The 23,082-nt window shown below is 42.9% G+C and overlaps 2 protein-coding genes across 7 annotated transcripts; both read right to left on the bottom strand.

Annotated features, from left to right (window-relative positions):
• Window positions 1-4,161: 4,161 nt before the first annotated feature.
• LOC117466627 (uncharacterized) lies at window positions 4,162-13,508 on the bottom strand. 2 transcript variants are annotated; one of them, XM_034109991.2, is made up of 7 exons: window positions 12,165-13,508; window positions 11,420-11,493; window positions 10,969-11,197; window positions 8,319-10,276; window positions 7,685-7,897; window positions 5,174-5,304; window positions 4,162-5,043 (listed from the first exon to the last, which is right to left on the bottom strand). In XM_034109991.2, exons 1-6 carry the CDS (start codon window positions 12,502-12,504, stop codon window positions 5,200-5,202), a joined length of 2,919 nt encoding a protein of 972 aa, XP_033965882.1. In that variant the 5' UTR covers window positions 12,505-13,508; the 3' UTR covers window positions 4,162-5,043; window positions 5,174-5,199. The 2 variants fall into 2 exon arrangements, with proteins under 2 accessions (XP_033965882.1, XP_033965881.1); XM_034109990.2 differs by having other exon boundaries at window positions 7,685-7,900.
• Window positions 13,509-14,655: 1,147 nt separating this feature from the next.
• chaf1b (chromatin assembly factor 1, subunit B) lies at window positions 14,656-22,545 on the bottom strand. 5 transcript variants are annotated; one of them, XM_034110106.1, is made up of 14 exons: window positions 22,512-22,545; window positions 22,033-22,173; window positions 21,335-21,467; window positions 21,053-21,173; window positions 20,478-20,581; window positions 20,036-20,132; window positions 19,827-19,911; window positions 19,342-19,435; window positions 19,158-19,227; window positions 18,988-19,079; window positions 18,727-18,886; window positions 17,779-18,405; window positions 16,155-16,243; window positions 14,656-15,236 (listed from the first exon to the last, which is right to left on the bottom strand). In XM_034110106.1, exons 2-14 carry the CDS (start codon window positions 22,156-22,158, stop codon window positions 15,136-15,138), a joined length of 1,899 nt encoding a protein of 632 aa, XP_033965997.1. In that variant the 5' UTR covers window positions 22,159-22,173; window positions 22,512-22,545; the 3' UTR covers window positions 14,656-15,135. The 5 variants fall into 5 exon arrangements, with proteins under 5 accessions (XP_033965997.1, XP_033965999.1, XP_033965998.1 ...); XM_034110108.1 differs by having other exon boundaries at window positions 22,033-22,178; window positions 22,512-22,544; XM_034110107.1 differs by having other exon boundaries at window positions 22,033-22,178; window positions 22,459-22,543.
• Between the last annotated feature and the right edge of the window lie 537 nt (window positions 22,546-23,082).

The following is a 23,082-nucleotide window of genomic DNA, read 5'->3' on the forward strand; positions in this document are numbered from 1 at the left end:
TATCATCATTCTCCCGCTCCGTTCTCTCCTCACTCCTCTCCTCATCTCCACTCTCCTCATCCTGCCTTGTCCCCTCCGTTCTTTACAGTACACTTCCTCAGGAGGACATGTAAATGAGTTCAGAACAGTCGAGTATATCAACTGCATCACTCAGGTGTGAACGTAGGTGCGCACAGACGCATGCACATATCAAACATGTTAGTCAGTCGGTGTGTGTGCGTGTGTGTGTGTATTTCGTTATGTGTGTGCGATGCGTTCAAGTCCTAATAAAGAATGTCCTCTCTGAAGCTACAGTGAACCAAGTGCTCCAATTACACAAACGCCTTCACCCTGATACATTTTGACATCCTGGAAATTATTCACGGCCTAATTCATTTAAAATTGCATTCCGTTTCTTGGCCTCCTTTTTTCACCACAAGCCGTGGAAACAGATGATGAGCCGGGATGAAGGGATGGAGGAGCTTTCAGTGACGTGTGTAACAGAGGCTGCTGCTGTTCGGTAGCCTGCTGCTTATACTGCTGACTGGACGTTCTCAAACTTTGCTGCTTTCCACACACAAAGGATGAGTGTGGAAATAAAACACTGTGACTGCCAACAGCAGAGTATGATATGAGAGGGAGAGAGACACGAGAGGGATGTGGAGAGTGAGTGAAAGTTAAGAAACTGGGAGGAGATGAGGAGGAAAGGTCAGTTTTAGTTTGTTAGGGAGGAAAGAAGCAAGCTGCTTGTCGTGTGTTAATCATTATGGCCAGGTTGTAAAATATTCCTGTTTGTGTCAGCAGGCAGCAAAATGTGTGTGTGTGTGTGTGTGTGTGTGTGTGTGTGTGTGTGTGTGTGTGTGTGTGTGTGTGTGTGTGTGTGTGTGTGTGTGTGTGTGTGTGTGTGTGTGTGTGTGTGTGTGTGTGTGTGTGTGTGTGTGTGTGTGTGTGTGTGTGTTCAGCAGCAGCAGTGGGAATAATGAAGGCAGAGAAGAGGAATCCTGCAGGAATCCATTTCAGTCTACATTCCTCCTGATGCAGAGCTGAGAGCAGTCAGAAGCAGAAAGCAACAGGCTACTGGAGATTGACCCTGTGCACGCGCACAAACACACACACACACACACACACACACACACACACACACACACACACACACACACACACACACACACACACACACACACACACACACACACAAGCACAGGCACAGGCACACACACACACACACACACACACACACACACACACACACACACACACACACACACAGCACAGGCACACACACACACACACACACACACACACACACACACACACACACACACACACACACACACACACACACACACAAGCACAGGCACAGGCACACACACACACACACATTCTTAGGACAATAACAGCCTCTACTGGGGAGAAACCACATAACATGACCACACAGTCGAACACAGACAATTGCAAGCAGGAAAAAAACCACCCACAGACTGAACACAACACACACACACACACACACACACACACACACACACACACACACACACACACACACACACACACACACACACACACACACACACACACACACACACACACACACACACACACACACACACACACACACACACACACACACACACACACACACACAGGATGCACACAGATTGTTAGTAAACAAATTGGAAAAGCTATTCACAACGGCATGCATGCAGAGCAACACAGGCAAATATGCAGATGCACATATGAACATCCGTGTGTGTGTTTGCTCGCAGACACACACGCAATTCACACTGCAGGACCACTTCAGGTTTCATCATCTTCTTTTCCTTTTTTTTTTTTTTAGCTTTCTTTCTCTTGAGAGCTCGGGAGGAGGGGGGACCAAGGGGGGTGTCTCATTCCCTCTCTTTTGTTGCTGCTGGGCAGAGAGAGCACATATCCATACAGAACGCTCTCTCCAGGCTCATTCACACCCACACACCGTTCCCCCCCCTCCCTCTCCTCTCCACACACACACATCCACAAAGATACAACATCAAAGAGCCACCACCGCCGAAGGATTACTTCAGCCACACACTACTGGCTCTTCAATCCGGGTCTGTTCCTCTTGCTGATCCCCCCTCTCGCCTGGCTGCACTTGGTACGGTCCAAGCATTCCTGCCAAGTAGCTTTCACACATGGAGGGGAAGCTTGTCTCAAGCATGGTTTCAAGCAATTGCTGACAAGCTACAAACAAGACAGCCTCCCTCTCTCTCTCTCCACTTTTTTTTACCCTCCCTCTCTCTTTCTCTCAACCCTCCAACTCAGGTCTGCTCCTCACTCTTCTCCTTGCTCTTTCTAACATCTCCATCCCCCCTTCTTTTTCTCCTTCTCCCCCTTATTCCTCCCTCCCCCTCTCTTCTCTCTCTCTCTGAGAATGTGGGGGCCCCACTAGCATAAATTGTCAGCTGTTCCTGGGCGTACTCCATGGCTCCCTAAACTCTCATAAGCCCACATATGCAGTCGCTGGTGGGACAAGGGTAACCCAAGTAAACCCTGTCGGTTATGAGTCTGAAAAAGTATACCGTGGCCCCCCAATAATGCTGCAGCGTGAAGGCACTGATAGTTTTATGCTATAATAAGCTGCAACAAATACTCAGGCTAATGGTATTTTGGGGTTTAACTTCAACATGCCTTCCTTTGGCCTTTTTAATTCATTATAGCACATATCTGCACAATATTGTTGGACTGAATCGTCATGACATATGAACATACTATTACTATCACTTTCCTGCAATTAAAGAGTTTATTTTGACAATAATTCAGGGTCAATCCCATTGACCTTTTGAAAGTTAAGAGTACCAGAATCATTTACCTTTTTCTCAGTTTTTATACTTATTACTGTCACTAAATAATTGTAGGAACATACAGGTAATTTATGCTTAGCTAGAAGTCATGGAAAGGTGGACACTATAAAACTGTTTTTCCCTAACTCTGATATTGGGAGTGTCTGGTGTTTTCCAGAGGTAGGGGTTCATAGGGCTTGCATTGTAGTCAAATTGTGACAGAGCGGCCATTGTTAACCATTAGTGCAGGCTGTCATCTAGTGTTGGGTTTGGGTACTGTTGGTTTAATAAAGCTACGCTTCGGGGTTGTTTTGAGGCAGCAAAGCAGATAATTTACAATTAAAAGTACTACAGCAGTATCTTGCTTCAGATACTGTTTAATAATGACAGTGCATGAAATCATTTCAACCATTCAGTTGTTCAGATTTAGCTTAAATTGATCTGAAATACATTTGTAAGGCTATTTCTAATCTGTTGCTTTCTGAATCTTTTTTAATGTACAGTGCACATTTCCCTCCACCCTTCTGTGTTGTCATCATGCTAATATTAATGACAAGAGGAAGTCATGGAAATGTGCCTTGTCACTGTCTATTCAACTGAAATTTGATTACTTTTGATAAAGGTGAATAATGCTGCTAATTTCCCCCCAGATGCATTTAAATAGTTTGACATCCAATATAATTAACAGCTAGTATTCAAACAGTGAGCTATCTATTTTTCCATTATTTATTAACTTACTCAAACTATGAGATTTGAATATGTTTTTGATCTGCTTTGAGCTGTTATTTTCCTTTCTTGTATCCAAATACTTTTATTCCTTGTTGTAAATCCCCTGTCCTAATATATTGGTGTATTTACTAAATAGATTTTGGGTGATACTCAAAGGTTAATCTTAAATTGGTAGAGTTACCTGTATTTGATCTCTCCTGCACACAAAGGATTTCATTTTAGCTGCAGATGAGCCAATGGGAAAGGATGCAAAGAAGCTCTTCCTCATTCCTCCTGGATCACTTCCTCCACATCCAGTGTCTCGTATAACCACCTTCCCTTAGTAATGGGAGTATTTTTGGAATCAAAATGTAGTAGGTTAAATGCAAATATTTTTCCATGGTAATAATCTTTTTTTGAAATGAGTAGGCTGGTGTTCTTATTGGTTGTTTTGTCCAACATACGGTCCAAAAAAAGACAATGGAAAGAAGCAATTAGAGGCTAGGAAGACATTAGGTTTTTTCTTTCAACAAATTGTCCAAATAGTTAATCATGTAATTGTATTAGCTCTACTATACACAAGTTACTTAGAACATGATACCCACCTTTTGAAATAGTTATATCTACTAAAAAATGTAATTGAAGCAAGAACAAGACATAAAGGCAAAAGTTTATTCGGTCTTTTAACAGATAACGATATGTGAACGGGTTGCATGTAATCAGTAGGAGGGGAATTTAAAGTAGAACAAGACGACATGTGTCTTTTTCTTGGATTAAAGTGAGAGGAGATCAATAAAACATCTGTAATGACACAGCTGTGTTGCTTACTATTCAGAAATTCACATTTTAAAAACAAGAAACATTTTCCCTTTTTAAAATTGGCAGCCTTAGAAAAGACAGTGGACCACAAATGGCCTGCAAATACACATGCAGTGGTGTCCCCATGGCGACCGGAGTAAACTCCACGACTCAGGACCAGTAGAGATGACATGATCAATAGGAAAAGAGGGACTGGTCAAGCCGTTTAGAAGTTACCACGCCAACAGGACACAGAGCCACTGAAACACCCAAAGGACAGTCTCACTCCTAAGACCCCCTCTTGCATTACTTCAAGTATTCCCGCCATAGACTCAAAGTCTTCAATTTCATCACGTAGGTTCACAACATAATCTATTATATAAGTGCACTCAAGAAATCCTCTATACATAGAAAAATAACAATAAGTAGCAGTAAAAGTTATAACAATTACTTTACATTTTATACACAACCGTGACGATAAATCACTTTATACCGTGGCATCAAATTCCCCGCCCCCTGAGTGTAATGTTCAAGTTTAACCTTCTGTAGCTACAGAAACAAGACCAGCAACCTACGTTTGGTTATTTAAATAACATTGGCGCTGGCAATGATTAGAATCAGAGAAAACACGCCTTCCCACAGACTCCGGGCTCGTGTGTGACGAATGCATTATGTACAAGCTGCTGATCGATCATGTGCCTCTGGCTCCAGCCCGCTCGCTGTGTCACTGACAGCCTTCGTCCTGGAGAATAAACACAAATGTCAAGACAAGAAATCAATGTTCCAAACAAATCTGATGAAGACGTTTTAGGAGTGATGGTCCAAGCCATAAAAGTGTAACTCGGGTGTGAATGGATTTTACTCTCACCCACCTCAGTCTCGCTGAGCCTCGGCTGCTTCAGTTTCCGGCAGCGATGCAGCTCCGGCATTTGTACAACTTGGGGTCATGTGTGCGGATGTGGCTCCGTACATTCCTCAGCAGAAAGAACGTCTTACTGCAGAGCTACACGACAGAAAGGGGAGGACAGAGAGTTACCGGCTTATAAATAGACAGAGACAAACAGAGAAGCGTTACATTTTTACAAAAGTACTTGACAACATTTAAAGTACTTTCAGTTGTGTACGACAAATGTGAAGATACAGCCTGCAACTGGTTAGCTTGTAAAAATAGGTTAGCAAAGCTTTGTCCATCCATTTTATATCAGCGGTCGGATCACTGGAACGCATCAATAATCTCTCCAGCTTGGTCGACCCCTGGGCCCACCAATGAGAAGCCCCCAGGAGGCACCCTGATGAACTGGGCCCTTACAAAAAGGGACGGCAAGCGGCATTACTCTCAGCTCGCTAGTGAACTGCTCACAATTTATATTAAAAAGGGTCTGTATTATTTTACCTGTGCACCACAAGCTACATGTTGTTATGTAGAGCCCCTCCCTTTTCGAATGTATCTCCAAGTCTAAGCTCAGCCACCCAACGTACATTTAAGCTTGTATTCAATATATTATTCTTTAGGTCAATGCCCAGAGAGGTCATTCATCTATGACTCATCTCCAATGTAGCACTACTCATGAAAAAGACTCGGGGGGGTGTATCTCAATGTCAAGCATACTACGTCATAGAGTGCAGCCAAAGTGCTGTTCCAATGTCCAGCATACTTGGAATTCTACCGAGCCCGGCGTACTTCGTTTGGAGAAATTTCGAGGCTGCACATCTGTAGACTCCGCGGTCTTAAAATCCCCACAATGCTTTGCGCACAGACCAATTTCCCCAAATCTGTGGCGGAAAATTTAAGGCGGGGCTTCTCATGTGACGCACACCTGCACACTTGCTAGCCTGTTCCACTCTTTGTTTTCCGAACGCCAGGAAGTATTCTCGCCTCGCTTCTGAAGCAAGATGCTCGGCAGACATGTGCTACCGAGCAAGCGTACTCGAGATTGAGAAACACCCAGAGGTTCTTGAACTCCCTGGCCCGTCTCAGGTCGGTTAAATGGATTCCTTGCGTCCCTCACTTGCGTCGTTTCCCTGCGACTAGTCCCTCCCACCAGGGAAGCATGGAGGGCCGCAAGGAAACCACGAGAAGCAGGGAAATGAGTTTTAAGAGCAATGGGACGTCCTTTCCTCCGGAGTGTCACGTGAAGCGACGTCTGTTTGTGATGACGCTGCACAGCTGAACGTCTGACAGCAGCTGTCCCCGTTATTTCCACACACACCCCCGCCTCCGTTAGTACACATTTACTGACACAAACATTTGTATCATCTGTTGTAGACCCAAATAAATAAAATAAGAACAAATTCTCAAAAAAGATAAACGCCATTCTTAAAATGTATAAACGAACAATAGTTTGATTAATATTGATTAGAGTGCACAAAATAAATAAAAATAATTCAGAGAAGAAAAAGAGATGTTATCTATCAAAACCCAGTTAGATTAACATTCATTGGATTGCACACTTTGTTTGTTTGTTTGGATATGTAGCATATTAACATTTTAAATAGCACTTAATGACTGACTGAATGGAAATGACAATAAATGAAAATGTAAAACGAAAAAAGCGATCATGAAAATGTTTCCAAAAAATGAATAAAATGATTTGACCACTTTGTTGTTCAGATATATCACATATTTGTAACTAAATGATACATTAATTGAAACAAAATACGGTATAAACTGAGGAGTGAGTCCCGTGAGTTTCATGTGTTTTCTTCACTCCGCTGGGAAACTGCTCTCATGTCAAGAAGCATCAGATCAGTGCATGCACTGCCTCGTCCAATCAGTGAGCGATACACAGTAAGGGGGCGGGGCGAGTATCTGAGGATTTCATCGGAGGATGGTCTGGTGGTTCCTCGGTTATAGCTCCTCCATTATCGCTCCTCGCTAGAAATAAGAGCCATGGGACGGTACTCAAGATGGCGCAGACAAATCAACTTCCGGTGAGACCGAGGACCGAGGAAATGAAAATAGTCGACCTAAGACAGGGCGCCTCACTTAAAGCAGTATATCACTCCTTATTCTGTCAAAAGTAAAAGAATACTAGAACATCCAAAGTAATGTGTTGTTGGCCTCATCTATACAAAGGAGGAAGTCCGACCTCCAGGACCTTTGTCTGACAAGTATCAAATGAAATTACTAAAGAAAAAGCGTTTCCTTATTGTAAACAGGTACATTATCCAGGTTAATGTACTTTAACAAAAAACTCTTTACTTCAAACCAATGCACAATGGGAACACCCAGCTCACACCGACACACCTGTCATATTTGAATCTCACAGTATGATTCGCTTTGACTCTAAATCACAAGGTTTCTGGGCGGGAATGAAACCTGCAGGGTTCTGGTGCTCGGGGTCATGACTTTGATGCATCGTGTGGTACGAGTCGGTGCTTACCAGACATGGCCAGTGCTTGCCCTCGATGTGTCTGAGGCGATGCATGATCAGAGCGTCACAGCTCTTGTAGGAGGTGGAGCACTGCGGACAGGCGTGGGGCGCCTTGAGGCCTTTGGGGACCTGACTACGTGGCCCTCGAAGCTGCTTTAGCCTGGCCCGACACACAGCGTCCATCCTGACGCAACTCCTGCTGCTCCGAGGGCGTTTCACCTGCTGCTGGAGATGCAGGAAGAAGACGGGGAAAGTCTTATATTAAAAAAGATGAAATAAACATGAATGAAAATGTAAAGGTTTAGATAAGAGTAAGCAATCACAAGCGCACGTTTGGGCTGTACTTCACTTAATACATTTGTATTCGTCTGACACTCTTAGGATTTTGTTAACTAATCAGTAACGTCATTTAAATAAACAGATCAGTAACGTTTCTCAAAAAGGAATATTACAAAAGATACACTTTAAAACTTGTGTTTTGCCAGAGATGTGATGTAAATAAGCGCATCATTAAAAAAGGCAATAAGGTGACTAACTGTTCAACAGACATTAGATTACTTTGTGGCAACAGGATGAAGGGGACACGGCTGAATGCATTCCTGTACTGCCCTTGTACTGTGTTTACGGTCACAGAAAGACCTACCTTTGACTTGGTCCGTGTGGACTTCAACCCGGCACATTTAGTCAGTTGAGGATTGATGCTGCGGGCGTTCGGCCGGGGTCTCTGAGCCTTGCCTTGGCTCACGCTCCTCTCCACCCTCTCCTTCTTTACCACAGGCGGGGCGGGGGGTCTGGCTCTCAGCGACCTGTGGGGGGATTCCACCGCTCCAAATCCTTCCCCAACTTGTGACACAGAGCGCGTCAGGCAGATGTCCACGCTCTCCTCCTCTTTCTTCAGTATTGCCATCGGGCCCCCTGCTGGCCGACAGAAGCTGAACAAAAAGCCCGAGTCCAGTAGCTTGATGGGGGGCTTGCTCTGGCGCTTGCCCAGGTCCGGTGAGGGGGGATCGGGGAAGGCTCCTCCGACGGGCATGGGGTCTGCCGGCTCCTCTTTGATGACTTTGTACAGAGGGTGGTTGTAGATGGATGCGGGAGGAGGCTGGTCTGAACACTTGAGCCCCTCGGGTTCATTGACCTTCACTCTCGGTTTAGTGTCCATGACCTTCCTCCCCTCCTCTCTAGGCTTACACTTTGTCTTACCCACCTCCCTTGTGGAGGCCTGCTTAAGCTTAGCCTTTGTTGCAGGTCGGCTGCTGTTGCAACGCAGCGTTCTCTCTGCAGTGACTTTATGTTGGGCCTGTGTCCTGTGTGAGGGTGGAAACGTGTGGGCTGTGTGGTCGTGGGGGTTGTTTGATAAAAGAGGGAAACCTGAGAGAGAGTATTCAGTTGGTTCTGACTTAATCCTCACCGTATTTTTCACTTTAGTTTTGATGGCGTAGCCTCTCAGATGCTGCTGGGCAGTGTCACCCCTCCTCACCGACCGCCTGAGTTCCCTCCCCATGAAGGGAGGCATTGATGCAGGGCGGAACATGTCTGGTATTGTACCTTTACTTCTCATGCTCCTGTCACTCGGAGGGACGGTCTTTGGCCTCTTCTGCACGGTGATGATTGGACCCAAAGGCTTGGTCTTTGCCGACCTGCTAAGAAGATGAGTGTTAACAGGGTTACAGAGGGGCAGCGACAGCGTCACAGCCCCAAATGGCAGTCCTGGGGAGGCAGGGCGTGGTTTCCTACGCTTTGTCAGCGAATAGTTGTTAGCCTTCAGCTTTCTTAATCGTTTCTTCTGCCTCCAGCCAATCAGATCTTCTGGTCTTGGGAGGAGGGCGGTCCTCTGTAACCCGAGAACATTCATCAGATGGTACTTCTCCTGTGCTCTTGCGTAATCCTGTTCATCCTCTCCAACCTCCTCTACTTCCTGCTTGATCCTCACAGGGCTGCACACAGTGACCTTTGAAGCCCTTGACATCGAGGTGCGGGAATGCTGTTTGGGAGAGGGAGATTTTTTGTTTTTTCGAGGGCTCTCTGGCAGGGGTAGCCATCTCTGAACCTTTTTGGCAGCCCCAGGAGTGGAGCGGAGAAGACGGGTGTTTGTTGGTGATATGCGCGAGTAATTCTGCGACTGTGGGGTGGATGTAGCGTGTCGAGGGGTGGCAGCTTTCTTGGAAGAGGGAGATTTGAAGTCCATGAGCTTCATCCTGTGTGAGGGGCTCAGAGGGAGACCATTATGGCATTGGGCTTTTGGTGTCCTGCGCAAATTGTGCCTTGGACTTTCTTCTAATGACCCATTTGATGAATCCAGCCTCAGACTTAAGCAGTTGTTCATACTGTCCTCGAAATCCGAAACCCTTTTCCTTTTGCCTACCCTCTGCTGGCGGTGATGCTCATGACAGGCGCCGGCACAGGCACAGGCTGAGGTAAAGTCCTTGCCGGGATGGAGTTTTTGGTCTTGCTCTCTCATGAGGGCCGAGCAGGCTTCCACAGCAGGCCACATGCCCAGGTGGCGGGCCATGGCGATAACTTCAGGAAGGTCCTCCGGGCAGACAGACAGAGTGGAGGAGTAGGAGAAATCCAGCAGAGACAGGAGGCTGTCCTCACTGAAGCCTGAAAGGAGATGGGAGCCTTTAATTACATACTGGTCAGAGCAAGATGAAAGTGAGTAAAGCAGGCAGAGTGGGAGCAAAGTGTAAACATGATGGTAAAGACCATATAACCAGCACTTTAATTAGGGCCATGTATCAAAGATGCGTAAATGAGGAGACAGACTAGGGCTGTGTCCCAATTCAAATTCTGGATCGTTCAACTTCAAATGTCTAGATCAAATAGGTTTTTAAAAACTGCCAAGGCAGACCCTTTCGAAAAGGACTTTTTAATGCAGCTTTCAGTAGCATACATAACTATCCACTACTATTTAAAATCATCTAATTCATCTTTTCTTTTTTCAACATTTACTGGTACCAGCTTGTAGATTGGAAGATTTAAACTTTTTCATAAAGGATAGTTAAATATCTATGTGAAAAAATAATGGGCACTAGACATTGACTTGACATTTAACAGCGAAAATAATCAAGTGGTGAAGTCAAATAGTTTTTTGTAGGTACACTGGTTAGGGTTAACCAGGTTAGGTGATGAGCTTAAAAAAAAGACTAGTGGAACTGTTTCGTTCAGAATAAAAGCATTTTGGGGACATCTAGGTACAAGGTTCAGGCTCAGTCAGCTCTAATCGACCAACTAAACTTAAACAGAGCTCTTGCAGCAATGTTTTTTCATTGCGTCACTTTGGCCCCTAATCTTACCGGTGAGATCTACGTCTGATTTCATGCTGGAGTCCATTTCTGTGAAGATTTCCTGGAAGTGATCGCTGACGGCTGCCAGGACAGCTCTATGGGCAGAGTAGGATTGTCCGTTGGTCCGTAGTGTAATGTCACAGAAAAGCCCGGCCTCCCGCTGATTCCTCAGCTTGCTCAGCATGTCAGCGCTGTGTGACACCATCGTCTTGGTGACACATCCTCTGCCAGCCAGCCCCTGAGAGACAAAGACGGCAACACAGAAGAAGATAGCGAGGCATCATTATTGTACTGCAATGTGTGTGAAGCACTTGCAGAGTGTGAGAGCAAGACTTCGGTGAGAATGAGTGTAAGAAATTGTGGATTAAAATGTGTGAGATGCAGAAAATGAGGCAGTGATAAAATGAGAGCTGAACGTTTGATCAGTGTAAATTAAAATGACAGCAGGACAGTTATGTACCTTAGGTTTCTTGGTGTGCTGGCTCTGACACTCTTGACAGCCCAGGACAAAATCTCTGATCTGGAAGTACATCCCTGTGAAGAAAAAAATAAAATATATCAAACCTCCAGCAACATTGGTGTCTGATGTTGATCAAAAGTCTGACAATGTTGGATGTACTGTCTCACAAATAAGTAAAGCAAGTGGCATGATTAGGAGCCTTCAATCATGTGTGAGTACATGTCTTCATCTTTGATTGATTTAATCACAAGTGAGTGCTGTTTCAAATGTCCCTACACATCCTAACAAGAAGACTAAAGATGCAAAGGCTTTATAGTGCTATGCACAATAGATACAGCTAGCTTTGGCGATATATAAGAGAAGATGCATTTGGGATAACATTTACTTTATTCATCCCAAATTGTTTTTTTTTGTCACAGAAGCATTTTAACGAACATTACACAAGTTAATCATATAAAATATATATTTATAATAGAAATAAATAGAAAAACACTAAATATATACATATCAATACAAATTGTGTACATCAATACAGTATCTAAAGAATACACAATATAAAATGTACAGAATAAGTTAGAATATAATAGACAAACCTACTACATTGCCTGACATATATAAACATATGATATTTACATACATTGCGAATGTGTGTAAAGTAACTGCATGTTTCTGTTAATGTATACAATGTAAGCATTGGACCTTAATATCCTAAGTACCAGGCTGTGTACAGTGAACTTCCTCATACCTTCCCACCAGTAGTTTTCAGCCACACATTTGTAAGTCTCCTCCAGGGACAGGTGGGGCTGTCCGAGGCGCCGCCGGTGAAAGGTGGAGAGGGCCTCCTGTCTCCGGTCCTCCTCCAAGACCTCACGGTAGTTGAAGAAGCCCTTCTCCAGCTTCTTGCGGTACAACAGCCCGTCTATCGTCTCAAAGTTGGGCGACCACCGTGCGGGAAGTCCACGCCCTTTCATGTTCCCGGCTGCCTGCATCTCCCTGTCTCCGTCTTCATCTGACCAGGGTTTGGACGGACAAAACGTCTCTACCTTCTTGTAGTGAGCCTTCATGTGGGTGCAGTCGCCGGCCATTTTATCAATTGTTTTAATATTCTGTTGTAAAAATGTAACTTTGTGTCTTTGGCTGAGAAGCACCACAGCTGCTCCCTCTGAAGTAATCAGTCCCAGCGGGGGACTGAAAGCCTAACTTTACCCACCAACCTGAAACAAAGTCCACGTGGATACGGTGACAGCAGACAACAGAGCACCGTTTTTAACAATAAATACAGAAGAAACAGTCTTTGACACCCTGCTAATAGTCTGACAAACCCTAGTGGACGGATACAAACTAGCCTATTAGCTTAAATGAACCGCAACGTCTCTCATTATGGCTTATACAAAAGCTTGCTTTTCCAAAGAAGAAGAAGAAGATGGGCATTTCACTAGCTGTCATCACTTCTCACTATCCAAACAGTTGTGGCTAACATCCCTAAAACATCAACAATACTTTCTTTTGGGGAAGCATTTGGTAAAATCTACGCTACAACAATATACAGGTTAGACTGTCCATCCGAGTGTAGATAATAAATGCAGCCAGGAGAGTATCGCGCCAACAGCCCCGAGACAAGGGATGTAAAGTCACCAGTTTCACAGCGACCCCATGAACAGGCGATCCCCGCGAAACGCTCACCAGCAGCCCGTCTCCATCTGTCTCAGGGGTCGGGAGTGGCCCTCCGGGGATGGATGGCGGCGGGCAGCCTCACCTCCGACGTTAACTTGAGATTTCTTTTCGCCAACTCGAGTCGGAAGCAACATGATGACGCAGCTATCAGCTCAGCATCGCCACTTGAACCAACGACCTAAAAGCGAGGTTGTCTCCGCGATCAGTCAGAAATGTTCAAAATCACAAGATCCAATCTCCTCAAAAGCGACCCAACAAGCTCCGGTTAGACACCCGACTTAGTTAGTAGCTCTCTCGGTGCCGCAAAGCCAGTATGTCGGTCAAATTCTCTATTTTTCTAAACTCGTAACCTTCTGTTTGTTGCTAATCAGCAGACTAACCGAGACGAGTTTTCCCCGCCTTCACACAAAGGCTATTAGCAGAAGCATTAAAGAGAATCTGCCAGAGGGCATGTGATTGGCTGACAGAGCTGCCATTGAAATTAGTTTTCTTCCCAGTGCAGCAAGGTAGGTTGCTCTCACACGATGCCAGTATACTAGAATTTGCTTCACTTGCTACAAATAGAATACACCCATCATACAGAACATAGAACCCACTGTGTATTGTATCAATACTGTAATAAACATACTGGTTATTTTTTAATTTTTTTCACAAAAGAATATATAAAAGCTCAACAACAGCAGCAAATGTATAAAGTGTTACAAATACATAAGAAGAGGATAACATTACATCCGAAGATAGTTGATCTTCAGAAATTATTATTTTGATTGTATTCATTGAATGTGCCATATATTGAATGTGCCATATATATATATAGAGTCTGACCACAGTGAATTCTTCAACCATTCAAGGCAACATCAAGACCTTGTTTGTAATTGATCGCAGGACTTTCCTGTTTCTGTCTTGTATTGACCATCGTGTTTGTTTTTAAGTGTTATCCAATCATTCGGAATGTTATAATTAATCATATATACCGAAATAACTGCTATCCAAAAATACTTGCAAACACAGGATGCATTTATAATAACAGTTATCTGTAAATATATCCATGAGCATTGAAAGCTTATGAGACATGTGTACTCTGATGACTGAGCATTAGATGTAGCCTTTTGCACTTAATATACAGAGAGCATTTTGCATTAAAATGTATTGAACAGTTAAACCAAGTTAAGACTGCACTAAATTAACAATGTAATACTATAATACACATAAATCCCATGCTCTGAATTTAGGGGATTCAGTTGTTATAGTTCTACAAGAGGGAATGCATGGGATTGGTAATTTCCTGGATAATCCTTATATTTTGTGTAAATCCCAATATGTTTAACAGTCTCATTTTGTTTAGGTTTTGATCATACAAATAAAATCCTGGTTACAGTCCAAAATACATTTAGACTAACAGTCATGCACATCATCGATGTACATCTACTCAGCAACATTAACCCTGCATTATTCTGGTGCACACAAAGACATACTTTTCACAAGTGAACATGTTTTCATAACCATTGTTAAAAGCCCGAATCATCCCACATACTTGTACTGAAAACCACTTGGAGGCAATATTTATGAAACGCCCTTTATTAGAGAATGAGAAAAGACTTAACAATTTGAGCTCTTCACTTCAGCTGCTGGCCCGCAGTCTTCAGCAAAATAAGACTTTACTTTTTCATTGTTTTTCACAAGGCACTAATCCTTGAAGTGGTTCTTTCTTCTTCTTCTTCTTCAGGTTTTCAGCAGTTTAACAATCACATTATTTAAAATAAGTAAAACAGAACTCTTTTTTTCACTTAAGCATCTAAGTGTCAAAATAATCCAATACAACATTGTTAATGTATGATACAAAAATACACAATAAAAATAAGTATTAATACAAAAGACAGTTTGTTTTATAACCAAGTACATTATGTGAGGATAAAGCTTTTTAAGGAAGTACAAGCAACCCACACACGGTGGTGCTTCATCCACGGGGAACATCATTGTTTTTACACTGAAGCGTCTCCCTCTGCAGTTTCTTATCTTTTCTGAAATCACTGTATCACACATTAAGTCTGGGTGGCACTGCTCTTCGCTGCCGGCTCACTGGTCTTGGACCGTTTTGGCTCTGGAGGCTGGCACACCGGATCGCTGGGAGGAGAAGGGCGTTCTGGAGAAATGCAACAGAAGGGTTTAGTGACGGAAGGGTTGCACCTGAACTAGACTGACTAGTAAACACACTAATAATTCAAATGCAGGAGACAGGGCATGACGTGAATTCCCCCTTACTACATTGTTGGTACTTCTTTTGTATTGTTGGCTATTTATTGCATCGGGCAAGAACCATGGTAAGTCAGGTGATCATACAGAATTTAAACAAGCCCCAGTTTAGTTGAAATTATTCCAAAAAGAAACAAAATGGTATATTCTTTATTCCATTGTCTGCCGTACTTGCCAAAGCACAAACACAATGTTCCTGTCCAATGAATAATCATTTGTTGTCTGTTTACTTTCAGTTTGACTTCTAAGCAAAGTGGTTTGCGTGGTCAGGTCATTGGTTTGTTAACAACTTGTCGGATTGTCTCACTACTTCTGTCTGGCTCTATTGGACTGTTGCTGTGTTCCCAAATCGTAGCAATTACTCTGGCCAGTACAGCACGTTTAGCAAACCCAATGGAAAAGTCAAACCTACAAAAATAAGCCAAATAGCAACAGTTATATTGTTGAGGATACGTTTTAAGCTCTAGAAATAATACATATAGCAAATGTCATTTAAGTGTTGGATTTAACACAGTTTCTGCAAATATACACTGATCACAAATAGGGATGCACTGATTTACATTTCTCTGAAGAGAGAGACTGCTATCTCACATACAAATTATTATAAGGAGTTTGATGCAGTAAGAAATACTAAAAAACATCCTGTGCTGAGGTTTCTGACTCGGTACCAGGAGAGGTACAGGTGGTCGGTGCATTCCTAAGCACAACAGAGGTCAGGTTGTGAGGCTGTCAATGAGGGAGGGGGATTTATGAGACATCAGCCTCATACTTGCATCATTAAGGTAGTCAGAGTATCACCCTCACTCACCGTGTTTGGCCTTCTCAGTGGAGGAGGCCGTGCGGAAGAGTGAACTAACAGCTGGAGATCGGGATGCAACTGTAGTCAAAGATACCCTCCTGAAACAAGTGGAAAGAGCACAAATGTTATAGAGGCTTCCAGCGTGAGAAAACACAACAAAGTACAACGACTTTTACTTTTGAAGTGAACCAAGTCAATCACTGCTCTGCTTCATGTCTCCGTGTTCTACGTATCCAGTCCTCGCCAACTAGTCAAACTAGCCAAGGCGAACGCTCAAAGTTACAGATAAAAGACAAATCCAAAAGCGTGTGCAGGCCTGCCTTTGTCTACACGCAGTCTGTCAGAGTGATTATTATTTTATAGTCAGTGGGGGGTCCAACGGATCCCCCATACCAGACAGGGCTTTGTTCTCACAGCCCGTACTGAGCACGTAAACAGAGGAAAACATCACAAGCCCATTACAGCCTTCCTAATTGATCCTGCATTTGTAAAAGTATATTATATAAAAATAGCATTTTACACTTCACACAGTACTTTCTGACGTTTAGTAGTCATTTGTAGACGGCATCTTAAGAGATAATCAGCTTTGATCACCAGGGGGAGGGAGGGAGGGAGGGAGGGAGGGAGGGAGGGAGGGAGGGAGGGAGGGAGGGAGGGAGGGAGGGAGGGAGGGAGGGGGATGCAGAATGCTTAAAGTCTGATGCTAGTCACATTTGAATAGTTCAAGTATTTCCATAAATTACCATAAGCACTTGTGTTTCGAAGCAGCACCTGCCTTCTTCACACCATGCAGTGCATCTAACAGAGGTACATACTCTGAGAGGAAACGTTTAGGTTCTTGCTGTGAAATACATTATTTTACATTTACTCTTTGGCTTAAATACTAACCTAATGTAACAGCTTTCCCCATAAACTCACTGATTGGTTCACTACGCCTGCTTCCCGTCCAATTTAAGGTTTAGTTAAACATCTTTAAACGTTTTTTCTCCACTGTATATCAGTAATACATGGTTCACTTAACAGTCTCCCTGTGGGGTTCAGATCAGAAAGCCATGCAAGAGAAATGCATTGACCTGATTGGTTCTTATTCTTTTACAATAAGGTCGCTCTGGTATTTGATATAAATAAATTGTTTTACTTATTTACTAATGATTATGTAAAACGTATGTATATCTTGTTCCTAACACAGGAATAATGTCTTTACATGTATTGATTAACATGAGTTAATTGTGAATTTTGATGTATCATTATTACCCGAGACAAGGTGGTTATGCACTTGGATGTGTTTGTCGTTTTGTCAGCAGGATTCAATTAAAGACTACTGGTTTTTATAAAACTTAGTGGAAGGCTTAAGCGTGGGCTAGGGAAGAACCAACTTAAATATATGGAGTGGATCCGAAGTTTCAATTAAACCTTGAAATATTATAAATTAAAGTATAGATAAATCATCATGATTTGCAGCCCTACTACACGCACATATTCCTGCCATTGTGTCCATTAAAAGCCTACCTGTCGATGATCAAAGCATAAGTGTGGAAATAAAAATGTTCACACTTTCATTGGTAGAATAATAAACTAATTTATATTTGCCAACTCTGGACAAATCATACCTAATACCTCCTTTTGCAATTACCTTGGGGTGGGTCCCTTTGGGGTGGTGGTACCTTTAGGAGTCATTTGCCCAGCGTTATTACCACTGGCCTTAGGGGTGGAGGGAGTGAGGGGGCCGATGCGGGGCTGTGTTGTGGACGAATTGGTAGGGGTGAGAGGGGTGAGACGTGGCTGTGTTGAGGAGGACTGGGTCGGGGTGAGAGGGGCGATGCGAGCCTGGGGAGTGGAGGGTGCGCTGGGGCTCTCAGACGTTGGGGTCTGAGGGGCTGGGGGAGCTGTAGTTTTAGGGGAGGAGGGCTTCCCCCAGCCCTGCAGGGTGTTCAGGGTGATTCTTCGGGGCAGAGGTTTGGACTTGGCACTCGGGGTGCTCTTCTTCTCCTCTGGGGGGGTGACGGGGGTGACAGGGGTGACTTTGCTGATGATGGTTTGGGATGTGGGGGTCTGGGCTGAGCTTTGTGGCTGGGTCAGGGGAGACGAGTTTCTAGCAGCTGCCGACTTCTTGCCCTTTTTCTCAGTGGCAGTGCTTGGTGTAAAGACCTCCAGGGTGGGGGGCTCCTTCAGCGCAGTGCCCAGCTCCCCAGGAGAGAAGGAGAGGAAGGAGCAGTAGCCGTCTGTGGAGGACACCGCCAGGAAGGAGCCGTCCCGGGACCTAAAGAGGAGATAATATGAAAACATGTCAGTAGGTGGAGGGCTAAAACATGGTTGAAACATATTTTGAAATGATCTAAGGCTGAAGCGTTATGCTTATTCCCCCCAACCCATTTACGTGACTTGACGTGGTGTGCCTATTAACCAGCTGTATAAAGAGTTGACCGATTAAAGCTTATAAAGAGGACGTTATCTTCCTACATGTTTTAGTAAGTATACATTCTTATCAAAGACATGCACACAACTCATTCCCACAAATGTTGAAAAAGATGTAAAGCTTTGCAAGAACGCCAATGGCCAATAGAAGTGAGCCCTGGTTTACCACGTGAGGTCGCTGAGTGTGTGGTAGTGGATGTTTGACACCAGGCCGAAGGGAAGGGTCTGCTGCGTGTCATACAGGTAGATGGAGTCCTCAGACGCCACAGCGAACACCATGCGGTACGGCAACTGGAAGACGTTGGGAAGAGTCTGAACTGTACCATCTGCAGAGGAGACATGGAGGAAGACAACACAGACAAGTCAAACATTAAGGGTAAAGAGGATAAAGCCGTGAGGGCTTCATAATCCTGTCACACGGTCTTGCCTTCTAGCGTCTTGGTCCTCAGTTCAAAGTAGACGGGGCAGCATCGCACAGCCAGTGTAGCTTTAGACGGACATGGCAAGTGTGCGATAGGCCTAAAACAGACAGAGGTTTGTACATCAGCAATAATTGACTGAAAAACTAAGTATACCACTGCATGTGACAAAAGTTACCTCTTGAGACTCTTCCTGGAAAAGATGTAGGTGGTATTTATGATGTTTTCTCCAATCTCCACGCACCCAGCTGAGGTCAGAAAGGTTGACAACATGTAAGCTATGTTAATTTGGATTCTACAACAATAAAATTCACCCGGTAAATGCCAACGAGAACCACAGTTTGAGCGCGCCATCTAGGTACCTGGGGCGAGCAAGAAAGACCCATCTGGTGTGAATGAAAGACGACGGAAAAACGACCTCATGCTGTCGTCATGGAACATTCTGTGCTGCTTCACCTGCGAACATTGAGAGAAATGCAGCACTGAGTGTGTTGCTTGCCTCAGAGTTTTCTCTCTCTCTCAAGATTCAAGGCCTTATTGTCCTATGCACAGTAGCTACAGTGTAGATATGGCAAAGAAAAACTTAAGTCACAGGCTCCTCCAACAGTCCAACATATATATAGGACATAAAACAGATAAAATAGTGCAAGAGAATGTTTTGAGATGTGCAAGTAAATACAAATAAAATAGAAATAGTGAGAAATAGAGTGGCTCTCTGACAATATTACAAAGTATTTAAAATGACAGACAATGTTAAGTGTAGTATATGGCTGATTATAGACCTTAGTCACATGTAAAACAATTCGTGACTCAACAGAGCATCATGAAAAGGAACATTTGTACTGACCTCTCCCTCTGCGAGAGGCCCAGAGCTCATCTTACTGATGCAGAAGGCTTTCTTCTTGGTGTGAGTGCTGTACACACGCATCACTCTGAAGAGGAGGACAGACAAACATATCTTAGGTATCAAAAGTGAAAGTGTACATTAACACATTCATTTCATGAAGATTAGCCGCATGATGAGACCATGAGGGGTCTGGATCCATGTTGTTGTACCTGTCACAGCTGAGAGTGGCTACATATTGCCCCAGAGGATCCCAGGTCACCCCCTGCACGTAGCTCTTATGGTCATTCAAGACGGACAGCTTCGTTCCTGAACACATAAAACCGTTGCAACACATTAATATAATATAATAATTCTTGTAATAAAACCACGTTGTACATTTTGCACATATATAATCTGTTCTATATTTTATATTCCATATATTTATGTATATATATATATATATATATTTGTATATATAATATCTACATCTGTTTTATTTTTATTCTCGTTTATTACCCAAATTGGGATCAATAAAGTACCATCTTATCTTATAATAAAGCAAAATAATATGTGATCTTACACATAAATATGATCATGGATTTGTTACTGAAATCCAAAATATAACAGATGAAACTGAAAGGAATACACAGATATGTATGAGTCAAAGCAAACCTTTGTTGATGTCCCACATAATAGCCGTGTTGTCAACAGACCCGGAGATCATGGAGCTTGCGTCCCGTGTCCAGCAGATGTCATACACATCCTCTATGTGACCCCTAAAGACACATTAAATGATGAGAAATCCCTTTGTATATCCATACACGTCTACACCTATCAGATAGCAAATGGATCGAACAAGTAGATCCCAAAACTCTTACTAATTGAACCAATTGAATAAGATAAAACAATGGGATCTATTACCAAAATCTCTGCATTGTGGCTTATAAATCTGCAGGGCAAGATTTTGTATACCATGGTTAAATTAATTGTATCCTGTCAATCGGACAATTTCAAGGTGAAAAGTTTCTCTACAAAAAAGTCTAACTATGGTTGCTGCCCCTTTTATTAAATAAATACAATCCCTTTAAAAAAACAGATAAAATAAAATGTAACAAGTTTCCCCCAGCAAAACAAATGCACAGTGGGGCTACATGTTTTGTTTAAATCAACTTCACAATATTAACATTAAGGTCGATTTATCTGGATATTTTAATAACCGATATATAGTTACTGCCAGAGTTGCGTACCTTAAAGTCTTGACCACAGTCCAGCTCTCTTTGTTGAGCAGAGCATCTTCATCCTCCTGGAACATGGGCATCGGCTCGGGCTCTTTAGAGTCATTGAGCTTCCACAGCAGAATCGCTGCATCTGTAGCAACAAAGAAATACAAAAATCACCCTAGAATTACTAAAAGGCCACTGATTTGAAATAATTTGTTCTGATTTGAGAATGACAGTGCCTTCTAAATGGGCTAAAAAAACGTCATAGTACAAATTAGACCTAGTGTCTGTGTATAATGTGAGACCGACCATCTCCTCCTGAGGCCAGCAGCTCTCCATTGGGGCTGAAGCGCACAACGTTCACAGCCTTGGTATGTCTGGTGAGATTAGACAGAAAGTCCACCACTGCCTTCCCGTCAGGGCCCATGTCCACCCGCCACAGCTGCATCAACATGAGGACAAAAAACAGTTAAACGTGTTGTCTGTAAAGGACCATGTACATCGCAGCTGCAAGTAAATACAGAAAATGTACCAATTAACAATTACATTTTCAATCATAAAGCTCCCATAAAAAAATGGGACAACATTTCTTAAGATATACTACAATTTGATTAGAAACCTACTTTTTAATTACACATGATATATTTGCTTTCTTAGCATACCCATTGATGTTTGTTTGGTGGGATATGGTTTGCAGCAATAACAGTTTGCATATCTAAAAAGCTGTACTAAGCACTGTTTCATGTTAGGTATGTCAATATGAAAATGCAAGATTATTATATTCTGTCAGAAACCACCAGCAATGGTACATGATGTTTCCTCTAACACAATAACTGAAACTCCCTTCTTTGGGTCAGCACATCTGCCCAATGCATGCACATATTTAAAGTGACATTTGTACTGTGCCTTATGCCACACAAGCGCATAGGCACGGATTTACATCACCGGGTCAATATGGTGAGTCTTGGTCGGACTAGTATGTTATTTGTCCATCACTGTGCACTCACTCTGACTGTGGTGTCCACTCCAGCTGTGGCCAGCCGACAAATGCGACCATCCGGGCTGTGCTGGAAGTCCAGACTGTAGACTGGCTCCTTGTTGTGCCATGCAATCTCACACGTAACCACCTTCATTTTGTATATGAATGACTGACCTCAGGAGGAAAAAACATGCAAGTATTAAATGTGATACCTTTAAAAGTTTCTAACGGACTGAAGTTGCATAATACATCTCTACATACTTGGCAATATAGAGCCCTTGTTACGGGTTACAGAAGAACTTAAGTCACTGAAAACGAATGCTAACTAGCTTTTATTGTTAGCAATACATTTAGCGGGTTTGTTGGGATAACTAACATTGCATACAAATGACAAAATTGGGTAAGCGTTTACATACGTGTGAAGGTTGGTTACAGTAACAGCTGAGTTACATACCTTTATACTTTATCCTTGTGTTTATTTGAAGTTATCTCAAAGTACAGTCTTACCTCCTCTGTTGTCCAGCTGAAGCGAAAAGTAATTTCCCGCGTATGATCCGTTCAAAACTTCCGGCCGAGGGAGCTGCAGTGATTGGACGAAAACGCGGAAGAGGCGGGGACTGTCTGGCTGCATTACCGTTTCAGTCAGTTTAGACCGGTGTTTACCTTTTTTAGTTTCAAAGAATGTTCTATTATTATTACTTATTAACTTATACGTTAATATAACTTATGTTATATCTTTATATAATGTATAACAATCATTATTTTATGCAAATATCATCCAAATGTAATGATGTCATAAATATATAAAGCACTACATAATAAACACTGTCAAGATAATATGTGCAACCCCTTTAGCGTATTTGACATTGTGGTTTTTTGTTTATTTCTGTATTTTACTTTCTATAATATACAACTTTTTTAGGTCGAACATTTACATGTGTTAAAATCTTTACTCTACCCTTAATTGTTCTTATTAATGTATGCCCTTCCCATGATCAAATTCTTATTCACAAATGATGTATATCAACTAAAGCACACAATTGTTGTTCTTTTTAAACCTGTAGTATGTAGCTGGAGG

The sequence above is a fragment of the Pseudochaenichthys georgianus genome, chromosome 21 (genome assembly GCF_902827115.2).
Source record: "Pseudochaenichthys georgianus chromosome 21, fPseGeo1.2, whole genome shotgun sequence".
NCBI classification, from domain to species: Eukaryota; Metazoa; Chordata; class Actinopteri; order Perciformes; family Channichthyidae; genus Pseudochaenichthys; species Pseudochaenichthys georgianus.

Bases quoted from the DNA above. Each gene is read 5' to 3' on its own strand.
- LOC117466627 (XM_034109990.2), bottom strand. From the start codon at position 12,504: ATGGCCGGCGACTGCACCCACATGAAGGCTCACTACAAGAAGGTAGAG. The intron at 11,494-12,164 runs GTATGAGGAAGT...TTTTCTTCACAG, and splicing joins TGAAAACTACTGGTGGGAAG to GGATGTACTTCCAGATCAGA. The intron at 11,198-11,419 runs GTACATAACTGT...TTTGTCTCTCAG, and splicing joins AGCACACCAAGAAACCTAAG to GGGCTGGCTGGCAGAGGATG.
- chaf1b (XM_034110106.1), bottom strand. From the start codon at position 22,158: ATGAAGGTGGTTACGTGTGAGATTGCATGGCACAACAAGGAGCCAGTC. The intron at 18,406-18,726 runs GTAAACCAGGGC...TCTCCTCTTTAG, and splicing joins ACACTCAGCGACCTCACGTG to GTCCCGGGACGGCTCCTTCC. The intron at 16,244-17,778 runs GTAATTGCAAAA...CACTTGTTTCAG, and splicing joins CCAAAGGGACCCACCCCAAG to GAGGGTATCTTTGACTACAG.